The sequence below is a fragment of the Diaphorina citri genome, unplaced genomic scaffold (assembly GCF_000475195.1).
Source record: "Diaphorina citri unplaced genomic scaffold, Diaci psyllid genome assembly version 1.1 scaffold926, whole genome shotgun sequence".
NCBI lineage: Eukaryota > Metazoa > Arthropoda > Insecta > Hemiptera > Psyllidae > Diaphorina > Diaphorina citri.
In genome coordinates, this window is record NW_007378357.1 from 31348 (window position 1) to 49921 (window position 18574).

The 18574-nt window shown below is 37.7% G+C and overlaps 2 protein-coding genes across 2 annotated transcripts in view; both read left to right on the plus strand.

The window, feature by feature from the left end:
- On the plus strand, positions 1-2897 carry LOC113469008. The gene is made up of 2 exons (XM_026826402.1): positions 1-2265; positions 2464-2897. The coding sequence occupies exon 1, from the start codon at positions 239-241 to the stop codon at positions 2072-2074; it is 1836 nt and encodes a 611-aa protein (XP_026682203.1). The 5' UTR covers positions 1-238; the 3' UTR covers positions 2075-2265; positions 2464-2897.
- The window catches only part of LOC113469007, a 26102-nt gene continuing 9613 nt past the window's right edge, over positions 2086-18574 (plus strand). Inside the window, exons 1-3 of the mRNA XM_026826399.1 lie at positions 2086-2952; positions 3905-4322; positions 5155-5210. Of these exons, the coding sequence (XP_026682200.1) occupies positions 2086-2952; positions 3905-4322; positions 5155-5210 (1341 nt within the window). The remainder of the gene's footprint in view (positions 2953-3904; positions 4323-5154; positions 5211-18574) is intronic.

Below are 18574 nucleotides of genomic sequence, written 5' to 3' on the forward strand. Positions count from 1 at the left end.
AAGAAAGTCCTTCTGCAAATCCAAGGAGGACTCAGAGATACACAACATCTCTCTTGATGATGATCAAAAAACTGTACTGTCTCTATTCAAAAACACTATTTCCCAAATTACCGAGGATACCCTCCAGAATAAATTTGATAGTATATATCAACAAATTCATGATTATACAACAAACAACCACTTAGAAATAAAAAACTATAGGGAGGAAATTGAGTTACTAAGACCAAAGATAATTGAGATGGAATCTGAAATATCTGCATTGAAGGAAAAAAACAATCAGGACAAAAAGGCTATTGACCTCTTGATCAATGACGGTGAAAACTCCATTGAAGAATTGAATAAAAGAATTAGTGTCCAAAGTCAAGAAATGTCTGAATTACATGCAGAAAATAAAAAGTTAAAATCAAAAATACAGGAAAAAATTGATATCATACAATCAAACATGGATGAAAATCAGGGTCTGAAACAGGCTGTCGAGACAATGAAAAATACAATCGAACAAATGAGGCAAAGAGGACATTGTGATAAATATTATAATCTAAATCTAAACAGTAGTATTGAAAACAATAAATCGCTACAGTATGAATTGGAATGTGAAGGTTATTTAAATAGAAACACAAGCATTATAAATAAAACAATACCAAGTACTCAGTACAACCAACAAACTCAACACCAAGACTTTGACTTAAATGAAACAACAAGTGATGATTTTTTTATTAATTCCAGGAAATATGGGGATGCAGCCCACCAGCATGAAGAGGACACCCCCAGATATGATGCGGCCGAGGAACAGGATGGGCACGCAGCGGCCCAGGAACAGAATGGACAGGCTGTGGCCCAGGAACAGGATGGACATGTTGCAGCCCATGAACATGATGGGCATGTTGCGACCCATGAACAGGACGGGCATGTTATGGCCCATGAATGGGACGGGCATGTTGTGGCCCATGAACGGGACAGGCATGTTACAGCCTATGAACAGGAAGCGTACGTTACAGATAGTTGCTCCACCCTGAGCAACACATTGGCCCAATTACAGGAACAACTTGATAATATCCAGAAACAACTGAAAGGTCTACAGAAATCAATCACACCCCAGGAGATAAAAACAGCCTCCGCCCAAATACCAAATGTGACACAAGGTAAAAATATCAATATTTTCACTGTGGGGGATAGTCATGTCAGAGACCTAAAAACTATAATGGAATCAAAACTTCCAAAAAACCTGTCTGTTGACCATAGTTTCATACCAGGTGGGAGATTCCATGATATCAGCTCTAAATGCATTAAGAAGTATGAGAATTGTGATCATCTCATAGTAATGGCCGGCACAAATGACATTGGGAAAACCTCATTCAAGGAGATAAAAACTCATATTGAAAATATTATCATAAAATTCAAAGATAGCAAGATTCACCTAGTACTTGTACCTGATAGATTTGACAAAGTAACTATGAATTTGGACATTAAAATCCTAAATGACAAAATCAAAACCTTAGTAAAGGACTACAAAAATATAACCATATATCACACTACATCCATAGTAGACAGTTGGGATTATTGTGACAACATTCATTTTGGACCAAATGGTAAGGAAAAGCTTAGCAATGCCATCTGCAAAGAGATTTTATCTACTATGCATCATCAGAACCTATCTAGTACAAATAAAAGAAAATTCACAAAATCAAAATCAAATGTCTTCAGAAGAGAGGTAAATTACTATTCAAAACCTAATGATCACAGAAATGCACATTCAAACAAGGAATACTACAGCTCAGAACATCACAAATATTCCAGTACAAAACCAAATAAAAGGAAATCAAACCAAAGCTTCTGTGGACAAGAGGAATATTTTTATTCAAATCCCAATTATCAACCAAAAAATTACAATTTAAAAAATAACTATCAATATCACTTTTCAAACCCAAACTATCATAAAGGTACATATTCAAACAAGGTATACTACAACTCAGCTCTACAATTTCCCCCATTACGTGCACCTCCACTGGGTAACTCCTCACTCCCATATGGTAACCAGTACTCAAATGGGTACAATCACAGACATTGTTTTTAAATTCCCCCGACATGTCACATAGCGTGACCATTGACTCAGATGTATCTCAAAATATCTTTGATAGTCACTTTTTTGACAGGTCACAATATATGACCATCGGTTCAGAGGCATCCCAAAATGTTTCTGATAGTTACTCTCCTAACAAGTCACCCAGTGTGACAATTGACATTGACTCAGATAATTCTTGGGAGGTCTCTGATATCCCCGACATGTCACATAGTGTGACCATTGACTCAGATGTATCTCAAAATATCTTTGATAGTCACTTTTTTGACAGGTCACAATATATGACCATTGGTTCAGAGGCATCTCAAAATGTTTCTGATAGTTACTCTCCTAACAAGTCACCCAGTGTGACAATTGACATTGACTCAGATAATTCTTGGGAGGTCTCTGATAGCCACTTTCCTATTGACGTTATTTTGGGCCATCGAGTTCAACGCACATCACAACAAGAGGGTGTAAATTTTAATAATCTTATTAATATTGAGATTACTCCTACAGTCAATAATAAATCATGTGGAATATTTCATATCAACATTAATGGACTACGTTCCAAAATATTAGACATTGAAGATGTAATTACATTGCACCCTGAAATTGACATTATTTGTATTTGTGAACATAGAGTTCCAGATAAAGATGAGATTCGTTATCATAAGCTCCAAAACTTCACTCTGGCAGACTATTACTGTAGGGGAGTGGGGAAGCCTCATGGTGGTGTTCTAATTTACACTAGAAGCTCTCTCCCGTTTAAAAAGCTTCACATTCCATCCAATTTAAAAGTAGAATCCGACTTTGAAATTTGTGGCATTGGTATACCTACCTTTGACTTAGCTTTATTTTGCATATATAGAGTGCCTGGGGCAAACATGGAGATATTCCTCCTTCTCATTCCTTCTCCTTTGCTCTCCCTCCTCCTAAATGTTGTCTGTCTCCCTCCCCCTCCTCTAATCGTACATCTTCTCTCTCATTGTTATTTGAAACATTAAATAAAAAATTTAATTCACAAACATTAATCTTGATTTTTTTCACTTTCCGTTTTGTTCTTTAAACAACGACAGTGATGGAAACCTACTCGAGGTGAGAGGAAAAGGGGAATTATGCGATTCAGGAGGTAATTAAAGGTATTTTTCATGAGGGTCCCAGAGGGGCTCTGTGGCCCCTGATATCTATATAAATAAAATTGTAGATTTGTCTGTACATTGCTTAGAATCGTGAAATTTTTAGTTATTCTTACTCCTTATGCATCCAACTGTGGCCCCTGATATCTTGTTATACGAGGGGATATAGTCCCCATGACCCCAAGAGGCTTGTAATTTATTGGTGTGTAGTTCGAGCCCTACTAATGGAGATGTATTTTTTACATTGGAAATTGAGATGTATGCGATTGTACCTAAATGTTGTAATTTTACATTTTACCCAAAATATTTGTAGATGTGTGTTTTGATCGAACAAATAAAAACATTTTTTTTTTGGAATACCTCTAATATGCTTGTCACAAATATCGTTCCCTTATGATTAAAGCATCAAAGAAATTTTATGACTTGACATTTGACTCTTGACTTGGACTCGAACCACCAACTTCCAAATCCGAAGTTCGATTTGGAAGTTAAATACATAATGACAATCAGTTACTATTATGAAGATATATACTGACAAATACAAGATTCATCATATAACACGAGACACATACATTACATCATGCCCAACATTAGAAACAATTATGGAGCATCAACGTTCGATGACTTTGAAATTTGTGGCATTGGTATACCTACCTTTGACTTAGCTTTATTTTGCATATATAGAGTGCCTGGGGCAAATATGGAGATATTCTCCGAGAATTTTGTTTCCAGTCTTGCCTTGGTAACCACTAATTTTTCTCATATTGCAGTCGCAGGTGACTTCAACATAAATATTCTGGATTTTGAGGACATGAACAGGAGAGAGCTATTTAGCCTTACATCTACCTTTAAACTAATACCTACATATTTTGAAAAAACAAGATATGCTGTGGAGGGACGATGTATCGACAATATCTTTATCAGTGAATCTCTTCAATATGAGTCATTTTCTGTAAGTAGAGTACACTCTGATCATATAGGTATTCTCACTGTCATGAAAATAAGTACAGCTGGCAAAATTAAGCATATATTCAAGCCATGTAGAAAACTTACCAACACTGCAGCAACCCGGGAACTTGCACTTCGTGTTATACGAGGGGATATAGTCCCCATGACCCCAAGAGGCTTGTAATTTATTGGTGTGTAGTTCGAGCCCTGCTAATGGAGATGTATTTTTTACATGGGAAATTGAGATGTATGCGATTGTAGGTACCTAAATGTTGTAATTTTACATTTTACCCATATGTAGATGTGTGTTTTGATCGAACAAATAAAAATATGTTATGATACCTCTAATATACTTGTCACACATATCATTCCCCTATGATTAAACCATCAAAGAAATTTTATGACTTGACCACTTGACTCTTGACTTGGACTCGAGCCACCAACTTCCATCAAATCCGAAGTCCAATGCGTTGACACCACTGAGTCCACTGACTGCGTACTAGACTTACAGAGCTAAAATTACTTACTAGTCTGGACTACTTAACTTTTTATCTAGTCTTCTTATGGAATTATTGTTGTTACCTACCTAACTACCGATTTTGTTTACTTTTCTTTTGTTTCTTTTAATTTGCCATCAGTTATCTCATTTTCTTCTGGCACAGATTGTCAACTCTGTTCCCCTTCAAATTAGTCATGACACTAATTATATAAAGGGCACTTGGCAAAGAGCACCTCGACCTCAAGACTCGAGAATACTAACTTTTCTCCACACCGATTTTCTTGGTATTGCTTTTCTTAAAGGCTGAAGGTGAAGATGGACACAATCACGCCGGGAGGCGCGCGAACGTCAAGAGTTCGACCCGATGCTCAACGCCCGAAATATATTAGGACGAACCAGAGTTTTGAGCTTTTGCACCATTTTATTACAATCTGGTTTTTTATCCACTGAGTTACTGTTTTTGGACTGTAAAATCAGTCTTATGATTGCAAAACTGTGTGCTATTCCAGAAATAACGTCACAGGAGGCTACAAGAGCTCACAGGAGGCTTCGCGCTCTGCAAGAGGTAGGGAATGCTGTGGGGGAGGAAGAGGTGGAGGGAAAAGAGGGGGGGGGTGAAAATAATAACAGGAAAGCTCGCATTGTTATGAAACCTAATAATAAGTTGAATCTTAAATGGGGGTGAGAAGAATGGGGAGGGGAGAAATAGTGTGTATTGTTAACTTACCTAAACCTGACGAACAAATATAAACAGGAAAAGCATTTAACTTTCTCCTCCTCTTCCTCCTCTCTAAGGCGCTCGCCTAGTAAACAGGAGGGCGCGGGTTCAATCCCAAAAGTCGTTATACCCCTGTTAATCAATTACCTATTATAGTTATTGTGAGGAGGCCGAGTGAGGGGAAAACTTCCCGTCTGTCTGTGTGTCTGTCTGTCTCTCTCTCTCTGTCTCAAAAAATGCAGTCATAATACAGTGACGTCAAATCCCGTATCAAACAAAACGAAGCCTTCAATAGGTTAAAACTTGCAGTATACGGTTAGACTGTTTAGTTAGATTTTACGTATACAACTCCAGAAGAATTTTCGAGCTTTTCCTTCCACGGCTGTTGGGTTTTATTTATTCTGAATTTTTTAATCTCGTTAAAAATAATAGGTCTGAGCATCCGCAGTAATTACGTACTTGGATTTTAAAGCCAACATTAATCTTTTGCCGTCTCTATTAAAAGCGTGCTTTCGAAACCCACGTAGGTACCTAATTGTATTCTAAGAAGAAGAAAGAAGAAGAAGAAGAAGAAGGAAAAAGAAGCTACCTAATTGTATTCTAAGAAGGAGAAGAAGAAGAAGAAGAAGAAAAGGAAGAAATCGGTTAGTTTTTTGCGACATTGTGAAGAGGATTGTTCAACTGTGGTCTTATTGTCCCAAAATCGAAGAGAAAAGAAGGACAGGATAGGAGAAAGCCAGCCGTTCCGAGAACGAAACTCACCTGTTTAAGATAAAGTTCTCCAGGGGCGCGAATCGAATCCTACCGGTGACCTAGCGGTTACAAGTCAGGCCAGTTACACTCCAAGCTAACTAGGTTGGCTGACTTGAAAATTTTCCGACTACAATTTTCTTCTTCTTCTTCTTCTTTTTCTTCTTCTTCTTCTTCCTCTTCTTGTTTTACAGAGGAAAAGACCTTTGAATGACTTTTTGATCACCAAGAGAGAGGTAAATTTCTCGCATCAGTTACTTATTAGTCGGAAAGCAAACTGTATTATAATCATGTAATATCCAATCCAGATTTTTTAGACTATAAGGTTGGATGATAAAATGCATATTAGGTTGTGTAATGTTGTTTTTAAAACAGATAGGTATATGTACGAGTAGCTTTGTAGTTATTTATCAAAGAAGAAATCTATGCTATCCCTAACGAAGAACAAGGGTAAAATATTTTAAAGTCTCTTCTAGGTAATTACACTTTGTTCAAGGCAGTTTTAGGCACAAACATACCCACGTAAACTTCAGCATAGGAACTTCTAACGATTTCTGGCACCTAGATATAACTTTCTTCACAGACCTAAATCTCAAGAAAATACGACTTTACGTCTGCTTATTAGACACATTTATGTCGATCTATGTCTAAATTTAATGTCTAAAATCTATGTCCATGTCTTAAAAAGATTCATGTCTAAAAAAGATCTAGAGCTTGAATTTTAGTACCCGTCGTAGATTACGGCCAACATTCCCAACATATGTTACAAGAAAGACAATCATAATATATTTGTGTAGGAGAATAATATTATTAGAACTTTTTAATATTATGAAATACAAATAAACTTTTACTTATACATACGTAAGTGGGACGCTTTCGCCTATCTGTGCCTCTAACAAACACGAGTTTAACTTCAAAGTAACGGAGAAATCTTCTGACTTATTTGTGTAGGAGAATAATATTATTAGAACTTTTTAATATTATGAAATACAAATAAACTTTTACATATACATACGTAAGTGGGACGCTTTCGCCTATCTGTGCCTCTAACAAACACGAGTTTAACTTCAAAGTAACGGAGAAATCTTCTGACTAAAATTCAAGCTCTAGATCTTTTTTAGACATGAATCTTTTTAAGACATGGACATAGATTTTAGACATTAAATTTAGACATAGATCGACATAAATGAAAGTCTCTTCTAGGTAGATATGGGGTAAGCACCTATTATTAAGAGTTGCGTCATCTCCACCAATAATAATTTTCGATGTATGGGAGCTTTTTGTCGTCTCCACTAATAAAATTATTTTGTTATAGCGTAGGTATGGGAGTTTTGTCATCTCCACTAATAAGTATTTTTTTTTTTATTTTAAGGCAAGTGCCTATTATTTTATGAAGCATAAGTTTAATTAGATAGGTAGGCATTTTATGTGCATTTTCAAATTTTCAAATAATAATACAATAGTCCGTCCCTTATACCTTTTTATTACTATTGTAATAATAAAGGAAGGACGGACTAATAAAGCAGCAACCATCAAAGTCATGATTGTCAGAATGATTTGCCAACATTGTTGATAGGCACTAGAAGAAGAATGAAATAATCGATTTCATGAAAGAATGAAATATCAATATCCACAAAGAAAACGGCAACAGAATTATAATTCAAAATCAATTTAGAACCATAAGCAACAACCAACAGAAATGAAATTTGTAACATTGTTCTTTGAACAAGGCTAAAAAAAATTCTCTATTTCTTCCGCAACATATAGAGGATATGCACCCCAGACACATAGTGACTTCTGGGGACAAAATATATGACCATATCGCAAGATGGGATAAGGCAAAATACAAACAGTCTCCGAACTTATAATGCCTACATATGATGCGAACTAAGCTAAATAAAAAACATTCAACCCTCGAAGAAAGGAGGAACTGTCTGGTGTCAGCAGGTCCCGAAAGCTATGATCTTCTTGATGAAAACAGGGCAAGGATAGTCCTGTAATACCTACTGGACTCCGCTCCCAGGAATTTTGCAAGGAGCTTGCCTTGCCAATGATAGGAAACGACCCGGAGAAAGTCTATAGTCAAATTTCTTTGGGTTTTCTTGAAACTGTCTTCCATCTTAATAGTGAGCCTATGCAGACATCCTCTGTCTACCAAGAAAATTATCAAAATCTGTGAAGCTCTAACTCGAATTTGAGAAAACCTGATACAACCTTGGGGAATACTTGGAATTTGGAGAGGAGACTCTCATAATAAGTCTACCCGAAAACATGAAAATATAGGAGAACTAATAACATGAAAATATTTTGAAGAGGCCTAAATATTAGTTGAAGAGGCTTCTCCGCTAAAGACAAAAAGAAAACATGATTACTCAAATGGTAACAATTTTGTATTACAAGACTGGGACTGCCTACTGATTACTGATGCTACTTCTTTTGAAACAGATACTACAGTAAAACCTCGATTATTTCAACTCCAAAATCGACAATATTTTCAGCTTTCAAAGGATTCGATAGGGTATTTATTCCCTATTTTCTTCTTTTCTACTTAGATTTTGCCCTTTTTCCATTGTTTTATACGGAACTTCGATTATTTCAACTTTCAATTATTTCAACTACCCTCGGTCCCAATTATGTAGTTGAAATAATCGAGGTTCTACTGTACTTCTAATGCTGATTCTACTGCTTTTGCAAGTGATACTACTCTTAATGCTGATTCTAATACGGATTCTGCTGAACAATAAGTTTTCAGTTCAGAAGTATAACAACGGGTGCATCATATGTGTAAAAGGACGGAGGGCGGAAAGCAGGGCCGCTAGTTGGAAACCCCTGTAACTATAGGTACCTACCTATCGTTAAGGTGTATCCAAACATAGTCGATTGACGAGGAAAATCTATGTTGACGAGGCAGTGTGGACGTGTCAGTCGACATCGATCGATGGCCGGTCGACTATGTGTGGACACACCTTTATAACATTCATTAATTTTTCAGCTAACATAACTATGCCTACACAAATATGTATACCACGTGTCGAGAAGTCAATAATCCCAACTTTAAACTTTCATTCACACACCTCAAAATGGGCTAATATCTAGGCTTTTAGGAAAGTATGATTTTTTTTTCCTTCTTCTTCGCCTTAAAAGTGAATATTATAGTAATTTAAAAGTTATATGCATGAACAATTTTGTTTACGTATGCAGAAAAGTTTGCAATTTAATTTTTTCCCTATCGATCGATGGCCGGTCAACTATGTGTGGTTGTGTGGACACACCTTTATAACATTCATTAATTTTTCAGCTAACATACCTATAACTACATAAATATGTATACCTCATGTCGAGAAGTCAATAATCCCAACTTTAAACTTTCATTCACACACACCTCAAAATGGGCTAATATCTAGGCTTTTGGAAAGGTATGATTTTTTTCCTTCTTCTTCTTCGTCTCAAAAGTGAATATTATAGTAATTTAAAAGTTATATGCATGAACAATTTTGTTTACGTATGCAGAAAAGTTTGCAATTTAATTTTTTCCCTTCCCTAATAGGCCAGTCAATCAGATTTTTTTCACGCCTTTCTGTAGATTTTATTTAAAACTTCACATTTTTTGTCATAAAAATCTACCTTACATTTTAATATTTTTCTAGAGAATCGGGAATGTCGAAAACAATCGATAGAAGAACAGGAATTTTCTGTTGTTATTTTTGACAGATCGTCAATCTTTCAAGTGGCAATTCTTTCAAATAGCACAAGTTGCCTGGACTATAAAGGTTATAAAAATGTTTCCCAGTGGTGAGGAAAAAAGTTGAAATCTTCAAGCCTTTCTAAATACGCATTTAACTATCTAAATACCTACCTATGATTTGCCAAAGTCTACTGTTGACTCTGGTAAATGGGTTAGGATAATCAGGTGACAGAAAGCCTCTAGTCACAATAAGCTGTGGCATGGACCAAGATACTACCACCATTCACCAAAGAAGAAAAAAAAAAAAAAACGTTAGGGCAAGAGGAGAAGGAACATACCTGACACAAGCCTATCTAAATACCTACCTATGATTTGCCAAAGTCTACTGTTGACTTTGGTAAATGGGTTAGGATAATCAGGTGACAGAAAGCCTCTAGTGACAATAAACTGTAGCAGGGACCAAGATACTACCACCATTCACCCACATAAAATAATAATAAAAAAAACGGTAGGGCAAGAGGAGAAGGAACATACCTGACACAAGGAGAAGAGAGGGAAGAAATAAGAAGAAAACGAAGAAGAGGAGGAGGAGGAGGAGGAGGAGAAAGATTCAGCCAGAAAAAGAAGGTTTAAAAGGCGAAAGAGATAAAAAAGAGAGAGAGGGAGAGAGAGGAAGAGAGGGAGAGATGAGAGAGAGGAAGAGAGGGAGAGAGAGTCTGAAGAAGAGGAGAGAGAGAGAAGGGAGAGAAAGAAAGAGAGATACAAAGAGGGGCAGAAGAGAGGGAAGAAATAAGAAGAAGAAGAAGAGGAGGAGGAGGAGGAGGAGAAAGATCCAGCCAGAAAAAGAAGGTTTAAAAGGCGAAAGAGATAAAGAAGAGAGAGAGAGAGAAGAGAGAGAGAGAAGAGAGAGAGAGAGAAGAGAGGGAGAGAAGAGAGAGAGGAAGAGAGGGAGAGAGAGAGTCTGGGGAAGAGGAGAGAGAGAGAGAAGGGAGAGAAAAGGAGAGAAAGAAAGAGAGATACAAAGAGAGGCAGGGAGAGACCCTTTCCCTGCCTCTCTTTAGGGAGAGAGAGATCGAAGAGAGTGAGAAAGAGAGGGAGAGAGAAAGAGGAAGGGAGAGAGAGAGAGAGAGAGGGGAGAGAGAGAGAAGGGAGAGGAAAGGAGAGAGAAAAAGGAAGAGAAGAGAGAATACAGTTCGTTAAATTTCACTGATGTTTACTTAATATTTCGGAGAATAGAGTGCGCTCCGTGTTAGGACTTGGTAAATTGTTTATTGCAGCAAACACTGATTTGTAATATAATACAGGGTGTATCCAGTATCCAGTGACGATTTCAGAATGTCTTTTGAATATTGTTCACATTTAGAGTTGTATTTTCCTTTTGAAATTCTCCCTCTTCTGAAGCTCGTTTCCCCTCTTTTGGAGAGCCCATAGGAAAATGAGGGGAAACAAGCTTCGGAAGGGTGGCAGGCAATTCGGAAAGGAAAAAATACCACTATGTTTAACGTCCATTAGTCACCTTCTCTTAACCAAGGGATTGACCAGATGGTCACCCTTCCAGATAACGAACCATAGGAAAATGAGGGGAAACAAGCTTCGGAAGGGTGGCAATTCGGAAAGGAAAAAATACCACTATGTTTAACGTCCATTAGTCACCTTCTCTTAACCAAGGGATTGACCAAATGGTCACCCTTCCAGATAACAGACAACCTTGCCCAACATTGCTTAATTTTGATGGTTCATTTGAAATTGTTGCATACAGACGATCATAGGGAGAGAAAAGGAGAGAAAGAAAGAGAGATACAAAGAGGGGCAGGGAAAGACCCTTTCCCTGCCCCTCTTTAGGGAGAGAGAGATCGAAGAGAGTGAGAAAGAGAGGGAGAGAGAAAGAGGAAGGGAAGAGAGAGAGAGAGGAAGAGAGAGAGAGAAGGGAGAGAGAAAAAGGAAGAGAAGAGAGTATACAGTTCGTTAAATTTCACTGATGTTTACTTAATATTTCGGAGAACAGAGTGCGCTCCGTGTTAGGACTTGGTAAATTGTTTATTGCAGCAAACACTGATTTGTAATATAATACAGGGTGTATCCAACAATCCAACTATCCTGTATCCAGTGACGATTTCAGAATGTCTTTTGCTCTTTTGAATATTGTTCACATTTAGAGTTGTATTTTCCTTTTGAAATTCTCCCTCTTCTGAAGCTCGTTTCCCCTCTTTTGGAGTAACCATAGGGAAATGAGGGGAAACAAGCTTCGGAAGGGTGGCAATTCCGAAAGGAAAAAATACCACTATGTTTAACGTCCATTAGTCACCTTCTCTTAACCAAGGGATTGACCAGATGGTCACCCTTCCAGATAACAGACAACCTTGCCCAACATTGCTTAATTTTGATGGTTCATTTGAAATTTTTGCATACAGACGATCATACTTGTCCGGCAAAATCAATCTGTGCCCTAAATCACCAAAGTATGGAAAAGTATCTTACAAGTGTAATAGCCAATGGAAAAGCAGAATTTTGAATTTGGACGAATCATGTCAAAATATGGAATTGTAAATACCTACTTTTCCATACTTTGGTGATTTAGGGCACTGAAAGAAATTCTGTCAAGCATCAAGGAACTGAAAGGTTTACATTTTGTATGCTTGGTTTTCTTTTGGCTCTCAATCGGGTGACTGGGTTCCGGCACTCTATTATTGAATTGTAAATCGGAAAGCTGTACACTATAATATAGCATTCCAACAGCCTAAATCAGGGGAACCCTAAACTTGTGGCACCCTGTCACCATTTTTCCTCTCACATCACCCTGTATGGGGTAGAATAGTTGATACAAAACCAGATGGGGGGAGATGGAAAAGTGTTGGGCTTTGTAAAATTTTAAACAAAATTAGCTACAAATGAACAACATGAAAAAACTTAAAAATCAAGGGTGTGTGTGGTGATTTGGTGTGTGGTGGATGTGGTGTGTGGTGGTGGGTGTGGTGTGATGGGATGTGTGTGATGGGTGTGGTGTGTGTGGGGGGTGTATTTGTGTGTGTGTGTGGTGGTCCCGTACAAAGGACGGGTCAACCACTAGTCTTGTTATACGAGGGGATATAGTCCGCATGACCCCAAGAGGCTTGTAATTTATTGGTGTGTAGTTCGAGCCCTGCTAATGGAGATGTATTTTTTACATGAGAAATTGAGATGTATGCGATTGTACCTAAATGTTGTACCCATATGTAGATGTGTGTTTTGATCGAACAAATAAAAACATTTTTTTTGGAATACCTCTAATATGCTTGTCACAAATATCGTTCCCCTATGATTAAACCATCAAAGAAATTTTATGACTTGACCACTTGACTCTTGACTTGGACTCGAACCACCATCTTCCAAATCCGAAGTCCAATGCGTTGACTCCACTGAGTCCACTGACTGCGTACTAGACTTAAATTACTTACTAGTCCGGACTCTAGAAGTCTGGACTACTTAACTTTTTACCTAGGTAGTCCTTCTTATGGAATTATTGTTGTTACCTACCTAACTTTGCTTACTTTCCTTTTGTTTCTTTTAATTTGCCATCAGTTATCTCATTTTCTTCTGGCACAGATTGTCAACTCTGTTCCCCTTCAAATTAGTCATGACAACCCATTTTGTTTACTCTTCTTCTGTTTCTTTTAATTTGCCATCAGTTATCTCATTTTCTTCTGGCACAGATTGTCAACTCTGTTCCCCTTCAAATTAGTCATGACATTCTTTTAATTTTATTTGACTTTGCCCAGTTGTTTTTACTTTTCTCCAGTTCTTTCTGTTTGTTTCTTTTGGTTCTTTTTCTTTAGTTCTTTTAATCCTATTTAGGTATATGAACTTTTTTTAAATTAAATTTTATTTCAAATTTCATCCTGTTAGTTTTGTCTGAAGACTTTCTTTTCTCTGATACCTATTTCTTTTTATTAAGTTCAGCCATGGTTTGGATGGAATAAGTTGAAGAAAGGAAGAAAAAGTTCGTGATTTTATTATTATTATTATTGTTGTTGCCTGAGCCTTTTGCTTGTTTCAGATTGTTCGCCTGAAATGTAATTAACACCTAATATATTAATTTTATAAAAATATCGACAAAATAATGATATATTTCTTCGAATTTCTGAAAGCAGAGAAAGAATTACCTGTGTCCACAGTAGGAAAAATTAAAAGGTGTGAAGAAAAGAGATAACAAAACATTGGACAGAGAAGAAAAGCGGATGAAATAGACATAAAGAAACATAAGGAACCGAAGGAAATAGGAAGAAATCCAGAAACTCGAAACATTAACATTAGTTAGAGAAGCAAAGAAGAATAAAAACATGAATAGAAAACAAGGATGAAGGAGTTGGCCTCAAAAGTGGAGAAGGGAGAGAAAGAAATATGGAACAAAGAGCAGGGTACTCAGGGGAGACCTTATTTGAGTTCTAATTGGTCAAATGCACATTCATTGTCCAAGTTAGATGAGTGAAACGAGAAAAGGACTTGCAAGTATTTTCTGTATGCAAATATAGAGCTCTTCACATGCTGACCTTTCAGTACAATCTCAAATAATTTGTTACATCTAGAAATCTGGAATACTTACTTACTTTCCGCGTCTAGACCATCAAAATGCCAATCAACTGATATTTTCATGGGATGCCATTGAATCTGGAATGAGAAAAGAGAAGTGTAAAAGCAACCTTGCAACCTTTTCCGATTTCCATTTCTACAACAACTAAACCTCTGCAACAACCAAAACCCCCCGAGAAACTGTGAAAGTAGGGTCATTAAGAGAGAAAATACAAGAGATTACGAGTAGATAGAGAATATTGAGATGTGAAATCTAAATTGAATGAATCATGTGGGCAACCACACTAGCTGCCCACTGCTGAACCAAGGTCTCTTCTTTAGTCTCCCATCATCTTTATTATGTGCTCAGAAAAGACTCAATATATCTGTAATACCTGTGTATATCGGAGGCATTGAAATTTCAGAGGTACTGTTGAAAAACCTCCCATCGAAATTTCACGCTTAAAGGTCAACACCACACAGAAGACGTTCAAGACGCCCCCCAGACTTACTTTCCACGTCCGGACCATCAAAATGCCAATCAAATGATATTTTCATGGGATGCCATTGAATCTGGAATGAGAAAAGAGAAGTGTAAAAGCAACCTTTTCCGATTTCCATTTCTACAACAACTAGACCTCTGCAACAACCAAAAACCCCGAGAAACTGTGAAAGTAGGGTCATTAGGAGAGAAAATACAAGAGATTACGAGTAGATAGAGAATATTGAGATGTGAAATCTAAACTGAATGACTCATGTGGGCAACCACACTAGCTGCCACTGCTGAACCTAGGTCTCTTCTTTAGTCTCTCATCGCCTTTATTATGTGCTCAGAAAAGACTCAATATATCTGTAATACCTGTGTATATCGGAGGCATTGCAATTTCAGAGGTACTGTTGAAAAACCTCCCATCGAAATTTCACGCTTAAAGGTCAACACCACACAGAAGACGTTCAAGACGCCCCCCATCAAAATTCAAAATTCCTCAACTAAATGTTCCACACCACAAAAAGACAGAAGACAGAAGGAGCAGCAGCAGCAACAGCAGCAAAGAAGCACCTTCTGAAGGACCACCAGGTCTGAAAGGCTGCGGTCACCTCTTTGCAAATTGTTAAGCATTCGTCCAGTTGATGAAGGTTGAGGTAAACAGATGTGTGCTGAGGGCTCCCGGGTAACCTCCCCCTCCTTCATCTCGCCCGGAGAGATAAGTATGCAGAAGGAAAGAAAACAGGAAAAGGAGGAGAAAGATGAAGAAAAGGAACAAGAGAACGGTCTAACGGAAGAAAAGGAAGAAGAGACGGACGCAGAAGAGGTAGAGAAAGAAGAAGATCAAGAAGAGAACGGGATAGGGAAAGGACGAGAATGTGGAGAAGGAAGAAGAAGGGAAAGGAGGAGGAGAAACAGGAAGAGGAAGATGAGGACGACGAGGTAAAGAACATCAAGAAGAATAGTAGACGAAGGAGAATAGTAGAAGAAGAAAATGGAGCCTTGTGTTGAAGAGGAAGAAGAGACAAAGGTTGATGAAAATGAGGAAGAGAAGAATGGAAGTGGTAGAAGAGAGTGTGGAGAAGAGAAGGAAGACTGGAAGAGACAAAGGTTGATGAAGACGAGGGAGAGTAGAATCAATAGCAAATATGTGAAGGATACAAATTAAATTTGTTTGAAGAGTAATCAAGATGCAAGAGAGGCCCACTTGACGTGTTTGCAACTGATCTTAAGACGCTTGAAAAGGGTGCAAACAAGGACTTTTGTGGTTATGGGTTGAGACTTGAGAACATGAAAGCAGCGTCTTGGAATGCCAAGGAATTGAGAAACAAGGTCTTCGCCATCTTGGAATTTGGTTTTCGAAAACCTCTAAATTCTAATAGGTACCTACCTACGCAATTTCCAACACAAAATTGATTGTAGTGTGGTTTTAGGGACTTGTACATATTTGCTAGTTAGTCGTTCCAATAATGCTGTGGTTTTCTAGATCTAGGTATTAGGTTGGTACCTATTGTAACCTATACTTGAAAAGGGTGCAATCAAGGACTTTATTGGTTATTGGTTGAGACCTGAGAACATGAAAGCAGCGTCTTGGAATGCCAAGGAATTGAGAAACAAGGTCTTCGCCATCTTGGAATTTGGTTTCCGAAAACCTCTAAACTCTAATAGGTACCTACCTACGCAATTTCCAACCAACACAAAATTGATTGTAGTGTGGTTTTAGGGACTTGTACATATTTGCTAGTTAGCCGTTCCAATAATGCTGTGGTTTTCTAGATCTAGGTATTAGGTTGGTACCTATTGTAACCTATTTACTAGTTACAAGCCCTAATTATATTCAGAGCACTTGGCAAAGAGCACCTCGACCTCAAGACTCAAGAATACTGACTTTTCTCCACACCGATTTTCTTGGTATTGCTTTTCTCAAAGGCTGAAGGTGAAGATGGACACAATCACGCCGGGAGGCGCGCGAACGTCAAGAGTTCGAAATATATTAGGACGAACCAGAGTTTTGAGCTTTTGCACCATTTTATTACAATCTGGTTTTTTATCCACTGAGTTACTGTTTTTGGACTGTAAAATCAGTCTTACGATTGCAAAACTGTGTGCTATTCCAGAAATAACGTCACAGGAGGCTACAAGAGCTCAATATACATTTCGCGCTCTGCAAGAGGTAGGGAATGCTGTGGGGGAGGAAGAGGAGGAGGGAAAAGAGGGGGGGGTGAAAATAATAACAGGAAAGCTCGCATTGTTATGAAACCTAATAAGTTGAATCTTAAATGGGGGTGAGAAGAATGGGGGGGGAATAGTGTGTATTGTTAACTTACCTAAACCTGACGAACAAATATAAACAGGAAAAGCATTTAACTTTCTCCTCCTCTCTTATCTTTTCCTTATCACACACACAGGCATTTTTGTTGCATTTTTTCTTTACTTTTCATTTTGTTGAAATTTCATTTTTTTCTCTCCTCCAATTTTTTTTTGTATTATAAAGTATATTTCTTCACTTCATTAGAATAATTTCCCTAGGGATGATTTGCCTTGAGATTCCCCCCTCCCCGGGCATAGTACAAGCATAGTTCGATTTTTTTCCCTTTCTACTTTTCCCTTTTCCCGTCAACATTGAATACTTTACATCTACGCATTGGAGATTAGTGCTGAAATCGAGTGAGGGAGGGACAGCTCCCCGGGTATAGTACAAGCATAGTTCAATTTTTTCTACTTTTCCCTTTTCCCGTCAACATTGAATACTTTACATCTACGCATTGGAGATTAGTGCTGAAATCGAGTGAGGGAGGGACAGGGGACAATTCCCTCAACACGACTCGACTTAGGGGGGGGGGATTGTCCTGGAAGAGCAGGAGAGGTGAAAATTTCCCTTCCCAGGTAGAAACTATAGGTAGAAAGAGGTAAAAAGAGAGAGGGATTTTTTTTTTCACAGGGTATTATTAGGGAATAGACTGTCTTTATGTGTAGGTATGTAATATTAATAAAAAAGTAGAAATGTACAATACGTAGGGAGGTAGGGGATTAGGGGTAGAAAGAAAGAGGTAGAGGGAGAAAGAGAGAAAAAAAAAGAGAGAAATGAATGAGGCATTTTTCTAATTTTCTTTTATTTTTTATATCTGCCTGCCAAACGCCTCCCATTTTAGAAGAAGCCACGACACTCATAAATAGATATGAAAACCGCATTCAACACAAGGTGCACCTCCAATAGGTGAACATCCTGAGAAAAAGGAGAGGAAGAAGACGAAAAAGAAGAAGGAGCAGAAGAAAAAGAAGAAGAAGAAGGAGGAAGAAGAAAAAGAAGAAGAAAGAGGAAGAAGAAAAAGAAGAAGAAAGAGGAAGAAAAAGAAGAAGAAGAAGGAGGAAGAAGAAAAGAAGAAGAAGGAGGAAGGAGAAGAAGAAAAATAATAGAAAAAAAAGAGAAAACAAAATCTGGTTTACCTGCTGCCTAAAATTTTCTTTCTTATACCTTCTTATTTTGGAAACTTTCCCTTTTTTTTCTCCCAATTTTCCGAATCTATTGGGAAGAACAATTCAATTTCCTATGTTAATTTTCTTTCGTTCCCTTATCTGGTTGTCCCAAAATTGAGGTTGTTCGTACATAAGGGAATACGATTGCCTTTTTTTCTGTGCACGCAACGAACAAAAGTTTGTTCCCTATCAGGTAGGTGGGTAAATTCGGGTTGTCAGATTTTTACGTAAAAGTGGGGACTATGGTGATGTGGTGATGGGGTCATA